Below are 11,772 nucleotides of genomic sequence, written 5' to 3'. Positions count from 1 at the left end.
ATCAGTCATTGGTAGTCCAAGTATCGTTCCAGATTGTTCGCAACCGAAACGTACCTCCAACCCGACACCATTGCCATAACTCATTGTACGACATGTCTCACCCATTACGCATCTTCTTCAATACCTTCTACTTACGATCCATACTTTTCGATACGGTGGCGTGTAATCAAACTAGCTGTGGATATTTGCCACTAAAATCGCACAACAACCCTGGACTCGCTTTGACCATAGGTACATTATGTTCACGATCATCTCTGAATCTAATTTCAGATGATCCTGTGAAATACTTGCAACAACACGAGTACGTTAAAATTGACCATTTGAATTTCCAAATACAAAATGATCTTGATGTAGTACTCGCAGTAACACACGTATACGGAGTGATATATTTCTTTATTGTCCACAACCTCGTTTTCTCTTAACAGAAGCCATGATTTTTCGTGCACATCTGTTATCTCGTATTGCACATTTTGCCTCAAACTTGTTAGATTGGGATTTAACAACGTGAATGTTTACCCCATTCGTGATGTTTTATCGCTTTACTGCAAAGACAAAACCATCTTTAGAAGAAAACTCCTTCCCACTTCTAAATCACCCAAATACAACAAAGAACTTGTATGGCCCGGTCCTTGCTTCAAACGTGGTTGCCCTGTTCTTCTTTGGTATATTCACTCACACCTTTATCGTTTGAACTTATATCTTCTAGTTCAGTTGAAATCAGCTCTAGTTCAGAAAATAATGTAATTTTTAAACCATCGGCATCGAGCTCCGAATTGGATCGACATCAGATTCAATGCCTTCTTCATTCTCAACCCCACCAACATCTCCAAGTTTGGATTTCCCCTTGTCGGTGGACGTTGTAGGGATTACATAATCCTTTCTTGTATAGTTGTTGAAACAACCAAAATCACTTGTTGATTGCCAACCGTTAGAACTTGATGTCATTCCCCTGAAAATGTTCCCAACATTAAACATCGGCTGACCGAAGTTTAAATCAAAACTACTAACTGAGTGTCATGTAGGGGGTCTAGTATTTCGTGTTACCACCAAACCCTAACTTTTAGTGTTCTACCTTCCACAGTTGAAATCTAGGACTGAAATAGATGAGTGTCTTCCCATTCATGATTCTAGGATATCATAACGGGAACTTTCTAACAAAGTGGTGAACCCACCACACAATTGTGTCGTTGGACTCTCGGCTTGTTCTTCCATTCTGGCCTCTCGAATTAGAACATATATCGACCTTCAAGGGCCTTCATTTGTCTTTTCAAACTTCAAATATAACTCGAGAAATGATGATCCACTGTCAATATACGTCATATTTGGCAGGGTCAACCGAAGCACAAAATTGATATTTAAGTGACAATACTCTCATCTGGTTGGATCTGACGATTTTTTACTTAACTCTTCCACACAATTCTGGCAATTGTATATTCTGGTTAAAAGCCAACTGCGTTGTGTTCTTTAGTAAAAATGACCTCATTCTCAGTGTCCACATTTCACCGTCGTAATAAACAATATCAGTAATTCGTTCACTCATTTTCAACGAAATAACCTATTCCACATGTTTGAAACAAAAACATTATGTAGAAAAATATTATGTAATTAAATATGAACAACAAAAATGATCTTTAATTTATGCAAATTGTGTAGTAGCTCTAAATTATTCCTTATGTGTAAACTTCTCTTTTTCTGATCCTTTTACAATTTTCTTTGCTTGTGAATGTCTTATGCCACTCAATATTGAAATAGATTGCTTTTATAGGTCTGAGGGTGAATGCCAATTGATTTAGAAAATTTTCCAGGGCAAGTGGGGAGGTGAAATTGCTAGAGGGAAAACGTGCCACATAGGACGCGTTTTCAGTGCATTGTCAGAAAAAGTACTGAAAGCGTGTCGAACTGGATGCTTTCCCGCCATGTCAGCTGAAAATGCGTCCAGTTGGAGGTGCTTTCAGTGCTTTTTTCTAACACTGCACTGAAAACGCATCTTACATGGCGCGTTTCCCCTGTAATAATTTCAACTCCAAACATTTTCCCACTCAACCATCAAATATCCTGGGATTCCGGAGATATATTTTCTAAACCTATCTCGTTCAAAAATAATGCACTATAAAAAATAATGCACTAAACCTATTTGAATGTTTGAAAATAATGCATTGTAAATAATGATCAAAACTCAGTTGTATTCAAAATAATTTGAAAAAAAATTAAAACTCAGATTTAATCAAATTGAGTATGTAACACCCCTTACCCGTGTTAGACGCCGGGACAGGGTACGAGGCATTACCGGACTTAAACATAACCAATCATACAAAACTGAGTCATGAAATTTCATCCAAATTAAAAATTTTCATATTTCATCATAAAGTCCCTAATATAGGCTTACGAGAACCAATACATACTTTGAAAGTGGTTCGGGATCAAACCGAGAACTTTTGAAAACTTTGAAAAATTTCTTGAAAAACAGGAGCACACACCTTGAGAACATGGCCATGTGGCCAGCCGTGTGGATGAAAGTTAGGCTATTACGAAACCTTTTTCCATCCAAACATCTACACACTTATACCAAATTTATCAACACACAATATGGCATTATCATAAACGTACAACTTAACCAATAATAGCCAACATTAATGGCCTTATACAAAATGAACTATCAAATAACATATGCCAACATTTTAGGCCAAATCAATTATGACACATAAAAAAATAATCAAGTCCTCTACACATGCCATAATTCATAATATTGCTTTCAAAATACCAAAAGAGTGTTGATAGTGTGGATGGATCTTCGACGATCTCCATACCTTGAGCTAGCTTGGTGACACTATAAGACAAGGGAAAGAAAAGGGAGTAAGCATATAGCTCAGTAAGTTGGTATGTAAATAATAAACAATTTATTAACATGATTTTATCAATCCTCATAATGTGTTCTCAAGATAATACAATCATATTTGCACATAGTTTCACTATTCACTCATGTTCATATCAAGCTGTCTACGCGAGTCATAGTCAATAAATTATTTATATCTTAAGCTACGAAACTCCGAAATAAGATCCACTAAATTTTTATAAAACTAGACTCACATATCTTTTACCATAAAATTTTCAGAATTTATGGTTTAGCCAATAAGTACAGTTTATTCTTTAAAGTCATTCCTATTCTGCTTTCTGACAGTTTCGACCTTTCTTCACTAAAAATTAATTATCTCATTGTACGAGATTTAGATGATGTTACCATTTGTTTCTATTGAAAATAGACTCATTAATAATTTTAACATATAAATTATAACCCATAATTATTTTTATACAAGTTTTAATGAGTTTCCAAAGTCAAAACAGGGGATTTCGAAATCACTCTGACCCTGTCTCATAAAAGTTCAAATATCTCATAATATGAAATTTTCTTTCTTACACAGTTTCTCTAAAACTAGACTCAATAAGATTTAATTTCATCTCTTATGCAACCTCTAATTCGATTTTCACAATTTTTGGTGATTTTTCAAATTTATACAACGGAAGCTGTCCAAAACTATTTTATTACTAATTTTACTCTTTCATGTTTTCTTTATATTAACTTTCATTTACACACACATAACACCAAGCATGTCCATAGCTAGCCATTCCAATAGCTAGTAATTATCAAATATTTACAACTCTTCACAGTCATACTTACTCCACATCGACCTTACCAAAATTTGATCACATATCGAGCACATTGCTCATGAATATATATATACACATGTACTTACACTCATTCATCACATAGTCACAATCATTTACACTTAGTCATTTCTCGTTGAGCACATCAAAATATTAACGAATACATCGAAATATTGCACGTAGTGCCACACTTGTAGCCAAAGCTACTTCACATCACTTATCACACATAGGCTTGTTCCCGAGCTATTCACATTCGCGGGTTTGCTCACACAAGCTGTCGGTCATTCATAACTACTCAGTGCTGCTCACAAAAGCTGTCAAGTATCCACAACACATGCTGGATTACCCAGTCACTGGTAGAACTTATAAGACCAGCACCCAGATTCACTTAGTCACAATTTCACATAGTTTTCACATAGGTTCCTAGTGACATGTCACTTGTATCCTATTATATTCTTAAGGTTCAACCGGGAAATTTCTCACTTGTCGATATTTTGTCAAATACATCAAATATTCAGCCACATTCCACAAAATATATCAAAAATATGAAAGCGCAAGTAAAAATGATGCATTATTTACATACAAACTTACCTCGGTCCAAAATATCAAATGTTTGCGTCTTAGTCCACAACCTTCCTTTTCCCTGGTCAAGGTCAATTCCTTGTCTTTCTTGATTTATAATAACACATTTAACTCATTTAATACACATTTTTTCAATTCAGCCCCAAAAACACCTTATAGAAAAATGACATTTTTGCCCCTAACTTTTTACATATTTATAATTTTGCCCCTAGGCTCGTAAAATGAAAAGTACTCATTTTTCTCATTACTCAAGCCTAGCCGATTCATATTCCCTCTTATAGAAGCCCACAATTTTCACTAAATCACATTTTTTTCTTTTTTACACATATTTTACAACTTTTACAAATAAGTCTTTTTATGCAATTTCACTAAAAATCACTTACTAAAAGTTATTTATTACACTTTAAACTTTCATATTCTACCATAAAACATCAAAAAACATGCAAGTCATCCATGGGTAAATTTTTAAACACAAACCCTAGCTCAAAATAATGGTAGAAGTAGCTAAACCGAGCTACAAGGATCTCAAAAATGTAAAGAACATTAAAAACGAGGCTAAAACAGACTTATAGTTGAGCTTGGAAGCTTGAAAAACCCTAGCTATGTCTTCCTCATGTGAAATTCGGCCAAGGAGTTGAAGTTGAGCAAAAATTAGCTTTTAATTTGGCTTTTAATTCATTTAATCACCAAATTACTAAAATGCCCTTAACTTAAAAATATTTTATTTCACCTATTTCATGTCTATTTTTGTCCAAAAAATTAACCAATGGTCTAATTACCTTATAAGAACCTCCAATTTAAAATTTTATAGCAATTAGACACCTCTAGCTTGTAGAACTCAAGTTTTGCACTTTTCTACAATTTAGCCCTTTCGACTAAACTGAGTGCCCAAACATCAAAATTTTTGAACAAAATTTTTCACAAAATCATTCTGTACAACTGTAGATCAAAAAAAATATAAGAATATTAAATTTTTTCTCTTTGAATTAGTGGCCCCGAAACCACTGTTCCGACTAGGCCCAAAATCGAGTTGTTACAGAGTAGTTTGAGTTTCAATTATGAATCGAATTTAATTTTTCAATTAAAATAATTAAAATATATGATTGGTTTAAATATGATGCTTCTAAACATTGAATTAAATAATTATTAACCTTAGATACACAAAATTATAAAAAAAGAATATATAAAAAACTTAAAAAAATATAAAAAACCCTACAAAACCCATAAATTCACAAAACCTAACCTTACTTTAAAAAAGCAAAGCCCTAATCCTACTTCACAAAAACAAAACCTTATCCTTAAAAAAGGGACAAGAAATACGTTTCCAGTTAGAAGGGTTTCTAGCTTATGTGGCAAAAGCACTTCCAGCTAGAAGTGTTTTCATGCAAACACGCTGAAAATGCTTCCAGCTAGAAGCGTTTTCGTAAAATCGGTCTAGTCCCGTAATTTTTCAAAAAAATGACCCAATTTGGTAATTTTTAAAAAAAATCGGCCTAGTCTCGTATAAATCTTTCTTACATAAAGAATGAACTTGAACAAATAGTTATCCAAATACATCTGAAATGAATCTTGACAAATGGGAGTCCGAATTCAACTGTATTTAGATAACTCTTTGTTCAGGTTCATCCTTTATGTAAGAAAGATTTATAGTTTTTTATTAATTTAAATAATTTTTATTTATGTTTGTCACGTGGCATACTTGGAGGTTACCATGTGGCACCACTGAATTGGCTATTAGTGTCATGTTAGTATAAACTAAAGATGTTAGTGCAAAAATATCAACTTGAGTAACAAAATACAAGTTCAAGTACCAACTAAATTATATATTAACCCTAAAAAAAGTTAAGTACCAACTAAGTACAAATAGATAAATTTAGGGGAATATATATATATATATATATAAACCATTTTTATTACTTTGTATGGGTTTATTTATTTCCATATTTTTTCTTTTTCTTTTTAGTTTAATCCCCCCTCCCTTTTCTTCTTCTTCTTATTATCTAATTGTTTTTTTCATTCGTGAGAACACACACATATATATAATCATTTAATATATCGTTTGTATGGTTTTTAAACTACATAAGCGGATTTAATGAGTGATTAGTATTTTGTAAGATGTAGTAAAAGAACAATATATATATATACAGTTTAGAGGTGTTCAAGGCCGGGTCAGGTTCATGCAAGGTTTCTAGACCAATATTTCAAGCTTGAGCCTGGCCCGCCCAAAAAATAGACTTACTTTTTTGCCTAAGCTTGACCCAATTTAAGAAAAGTAAATTCAGGTCTGATCTAGTCCTCCCATATTTGATTTTTTTTAGATTAGTTATTATTTAAAATTTTTTTAAAGAATACACTAAATGCGCTAAAAAAAAGGAAAAATAAAAGTTTTTTTAACACATTAAAAAGTATTTATATTAAAAAACACTACCATAAATACAATAAATGTTTTCTTATATTAAAAAAACACAAGTAAATATTTTATTGTATTAAATATTACTTTTAAAATTTATATTTTGGGTTGGATTATTTAGTTGGTTATTTTTTTTAGGTTTTGGGTAATGGATTTAATTGGTATTGGGTTATTGATTAAATATAAATATAAATATAAATATAAATATAAATATAAATATAAATATAATATTTTTATAATATAATATATTCAAGCCGGGCCAAGCTCGGGTAAAAAAACTTGCCCAAGGCTCGATCCATATAGAAAACGAGCCTTAAATTTTACTCAAGCCTATTTTTTAGGTCTAGTATTTTGTTCAGAGTCTCTTAGTTTTTGGACGAACCTTCAAGTCTAAAATATGTGTAATTTTTGTTACATTCTCAACCCGTTTAAATAGTCTAACAAACTTCTCAAATAATGTATGAAATAAGTAGTTATGTATAAAAAACAAAGGTTTTGTGGATGACAAACTGAATAATAAGCTTGGACTTCGTGTAACCAAACATTGCATGCATCCATTTGGATCATTAGATCATTATCAAACTATAACAATTTCATCCCAAACTTCCGCCGGTATACCAATACAATACGCTTAAATGGTAAATATGTTCTCGTAGAGCAAATCAATGATCAATTAAGTTTTTAACCACTAAAGATCTTAATAGAAAATTGGCAATATATTAAAACCTTAAAATAAACTTTTTTTAAGCTCCTAACATCCTTTAAATGATGTAAGAATATTTTAATTGTTGGATCAAACTTCGAAAAATTAAAATGTTTAAAAAAATTATATAAATTAATGTATAGTATGATTAAATATAAAAATATTATAAAATCATTTAATAGTAATTAATTTTTTTCATAGTAAGTTATACAAGCTAAATCTTTTAATCAATAGGGATAAATAAAAAGTATTTTTATGCATACTATTTTTATCAAAATTCTCATTTTGTAATTCTCGCTAATAGTTGTAATATAAAATATAATTCCATTCACAACATAAAAGCTACTTAAGTACTTTTTAGTATAATGAGAATGCAATAAGTAAAACACAAATACAATATGCACAAAATCACACCAACAACAGTAAATTTTAAACAAAAAAGCTAAGTTTTAACCTATATTTAAGGAATATAAGATTATAGCGACAATCAACCCCAATATCTTTAAGGATTTGTATTAATGTTCTCTAAAAATAAAATTCAATCAAAATAATAGTAATCTCATGAAAAAATCAATATCCCAAAATCATTCCATAAATAAAACCCATTTTTTAAAAAAATTGGACCGGTGATCGAACTAGTCAGACCACCGATTCGTCGGTCCAATAAATCTAACCAGTTTGATTAAAAATTTATTAATTTTTTAAAAAAAAACTGATTCAGCCGATCCATACTGGTATAAAGTCACTCTTCGGACTGCTACCCCGACCGGTTCAAACGACATTGGTAAAACTTAATCTTGCATAAAAATCCTAATTTATAATGAGTAAAGTCATAATCTAAAATTTTTAAAGATTAATCAATAAAACTTGAAAAGAAATAAAAATTATTACCAAATTAAAAGATTGATAGTCTATCTTGTAAATAATTATGGAGAAACTGTGAGAGAAACATTATGAAAGTTGAAAGAAAACAAAAATGATTGAAGATTTTTAGATTTTAGTGGGTCATTTTTCAATAACTCAATTTACTACTTATATTTTTTTATAAAGTAATTTCTCACATTTGGTTTCGCTACTGGTGACAACTAACATGGTTGATGGCGTGGTAATTTAATAATATTCGTTGAAACTTAAGTTAAAAATTGATAATGGGACAATTGATGTAAACACTTGAAGATGTGACATCTTATAAATTTTTTAGAATATATTTATTTCACGTTTAGAATTAATCTAAATAAATGAGTGTCTAAATTTAAATAAACTTGAATGTTTATTTGTTTAAAGCAGTTTTTAGTAAATTTATATAAACATAAAAAACTCACATTTAAAAAAAACATTTTTCATTTTTTTAGATTTTTATGATAGCGAAAGCCATTAAGATCCAAAAATAAAATAGTTTTTGAACACAAATATAGAGAGTTGTAAATGCTGACAAATTTGGAATGAAGTGATTAGGACCAAACATCCTGCCAAAAATTATAGCAGTTAAAACATGATTTGTAGTCATGAGCTGCAATTATATCTTTTCAGTAAATTAAACATGTTTTATAATTTTTTTAATCTTAATTTACAAATTGGTGCCTATATTATATTTTCTTCATTTTGATATATAAAATTTTTATTTGATTACAAGTGATATCTAAACTACTTCTTTCTTCAAATTGATATTTTTGTTAATCAAATTATTAAGTCTAACTTTTTTAAAAAAAAGCTTAACTTATAAATTGATACATAAACTATACCTTTTTTCTCTTATTTTGATACCTAAACTACTTTTTCCCTCATGTTAGATAATTCTATTAGTTCAATTGTTAAGCCTAATTAAAAATTTAACCAATGTGACAAAAAATATGATTTTGATGAAAGTTAAAAGAAGTGAATGAATTAAGTGAGGTGGATGAAAAAAATCCAAATCTTTTATCAATCCAAGCTACATTCAATTCTTGGTTAAAGAAAAAAACAGAAGTAATATGGAATTGGATAAAAAAATCCATCAGTTTAACAGTATATTTATAAAAAGAGACGGCCATAAAATTGTACAGGAATAAACATGTAATGTCGCATCATCAAATTCATATTATAAAGAGTTGGAATAATACTGATAAACAGGGATCGCGGCTTTTATCTTTAACCAGTAACCACACATTGGGCCATTAAATCATATCCTACGTCACTCTTTTATCATCGAGTCCCCCTCCCCTAACGATGGATCTCTTTGCGGATACCGTAGTATTATCCACTCATCTGGGTCACATATCATCACCAATTATTACTGCTACTATTACTGCTTTCTTTCTTTTTTGGGATCATTTATTTCTGTTACTGTCTTTCTAGTACCATGACGGGGAGTCCACCACTAAAAGTTGCGGTGAGGCCAGGTGAGAATCGTGGTGTCCGATGTTGTGCTGTCGCTAATTCGATTTGGAAGGTTCGGAGGAGTGAGAGCGCCACGGTTTTGAGCTCCACTAGAGCCATCTCTTTCCCCAAACAAACCCTGAATCCGCCCTGGAAAACTGGGTACTTAAATGGGTTCTCGGGTGCGAACACCCCGCCCTCTTTCACCCACCTTTCGGGCTTGAATTCCAAGCAGTCTTCACCCCATATCTCTTCCATCCGTCCCATGGCGTAAGGATGGTACGTAACCCTGGTTCCTCTCTTTAACAACGACCCATCCGGTAATACGTCGTCGGCTTGGCAGAACTTGGAATCGAATTGAATTGGAGGGTACAGTCTCATGCTCTCATACACTGTTGCTTGTAGATAATGGAGGTCTTCCATTTGTTCCAAGCTTGTAAGCTCCTGGTTTTCTCCAATCACTCGATTTGCCTCTTGTCTAATCGTTGAAACCACGTTTGGATGCTTTGCGAGTAGCCAAAACAAGCTTGTTAAACCTGATGCAACCGTGTCACGGCCTGCCAATAAAAAGCTTATAACAATGTCTCTCAAGTATGTTTCGTCGTTTGTGGTAGATATGAAACGGGAGAGAAGATCGTTGCTGGTTGAAAACCCCATCTTCCGCCTCTGCCTTATGACTTCTTTGGCTAAAATATCCACAACCTTGATAGCCTTTTTTAATTCCTTTTCGCTGCCTAAATTCAACATCCTTTTCATCTTCCATACCAGCGGGGAAGCAGTCATGGCTCTCTCGGCTGACAACTTTGAGGCTAAATCAAAGGCCGTAGTGAATTCAGACATGGGCAGGGAAAACTGTAGGCATCTAGGGTCGACCCCGAAGGAGAAGCGGCAGATACTGTCGAACGAAAACCTTCGAAACACGTCCTGTAAATCCAAGACAGGGCGTTCTTTCCCGGTTGCAATGGATGATAACAGCGGTATAAGCCTGTCTTTGATCTCCAAGTTGATAACATCGAATGCGTAGCATCGTATCGAGAGCTTGCCCAGCTCCAAGCTTGCCATCTTCTTTTGAAACCTCCAGGAATCACCGTCTACGTTGAATATGCCACGGCCGAGGAAGTCACCCAAGATCATGGAGAAAGGCTTCCCTTTTGGGAAATTGTCGAACCTGGTTTTGAGTATGTATTCGACGTTGGCGGGATTGGCTGTTATGGTGTTGCCAAGGACATGGATGTGGATGGTTTTGCCTGGCGAATATTTGAGCAAGTGAGTGTACCAATCGCAGAGATTGTCGAATTGTTTGGACCAACTCATAGTGAGATAAGCAGCGCATATCCCACAGTTGCACCACAGCTTTGGTCTAACAACACAAAACAGGAGACAAAAAAGTGAAATCAAGAGCGTGAAAGTGACGAGAAAGAAGCAAAAAGAAGCATGGAGAAGTTGAAAGAAAGGTTGAAGATCCATGGGAGATGATGAATACAAAAGAAGAAATTAGGGGAGAAGGGACAAGGAGACAAGGGGGGAGCGGTATTGAGATTCTGAAAATTTTATGTCAAACAGATTGTCTTCTCAATGTACGAAGACAAGAAATAACAAGATATATTCTTAAAAATATGAAATTAAATGGGAAAAAAATAATGAAAAAGCCCTTGTGGCCTAAAGAACAATGTCTGTAGGCAGTGGCATCTGTGACTTGCAGTAGTGTAATTTGTAAACAATCAACCCACGTGCTTTTATTCTTATTGTAATATTAAACTATTGATTAATAAAAAATCAGAAATAATTTATAAAGAAATACCAGATTCCAGAGAATATTTAGTAATGGTATCTTAGTTACTATAGTTTTCCTTTTCTGAAACTTGCTACTGTAGTTTATCTTTACTTAATAAATTTATAGAAGTAATTGAAAATTGAGAGAATACGATTACGCGGCCAAAAGAAACGTACAAAATGGTTTAACCCATTTAGGCATTAATTCCGTTAAATAGATCATGCCTACTATTTTTTTTTAAAAAGAAATGCGTATTCTGAAATAAGTTAATTTGCACTCTGATAA

At 32.7% G+C, this 11,772-nt stretch overlaps 1 protein-coding gene across 1 annotated transcript; it reads right to left on the bottom strand.

Moving 5' to 3' along the window:
• Positions 1–9,416: 9,416 nt before the first annotated feature.
• LOC121216167 (cytochrome P450 94C1) lies at positions 9,417–11,499 on the bottom strand. Its single transcript, XM_041091502.1, has one exon. It carries the CDS (start codon positions 11,178–11,180, stop codon positions 9,678–9,680), a length of 1,503 nt encoding a protein of 500 aa, XP_040947436.1. The 5' UTR covers positions 11,181–11,499; the 3' UTR covers positions 9,417–9,677.
• Between the last annotated feature and the right edge of the window lie 273 nt (positions 11,500–11,772).

This window comes from Gossypium hirsutum, chromosome D04 (assembly GCF_007990345.1).
Source record: "Gossypium hirsutum isolate 1008001.06 chromosome D04, Gossypium_hirsutum_v2.1, whole genome shotgun sequence".
Taxonomy (NCBI): Eukaryota; Viridiplantae; Streptophyta; class Magnoliopsida; order Malvales; family Malvaceae; genus Gossypium; species Gossypium hirsutum.
Note: the sequence above shows the minus strand (reverse complement) of the source record. Positions and strands in the feature narration are given on the sequence as shown.

Bases quoted from the DNA above. Each gene is read 5' to 3' on its own strand.
- LOC121216167 (XM_041091502.1), bottom strand. From the start codon at position 11,180: ATGGATCTTCAACCTTTCTTTCAACTTCTCCATGCTTCTTTTTGCTTC.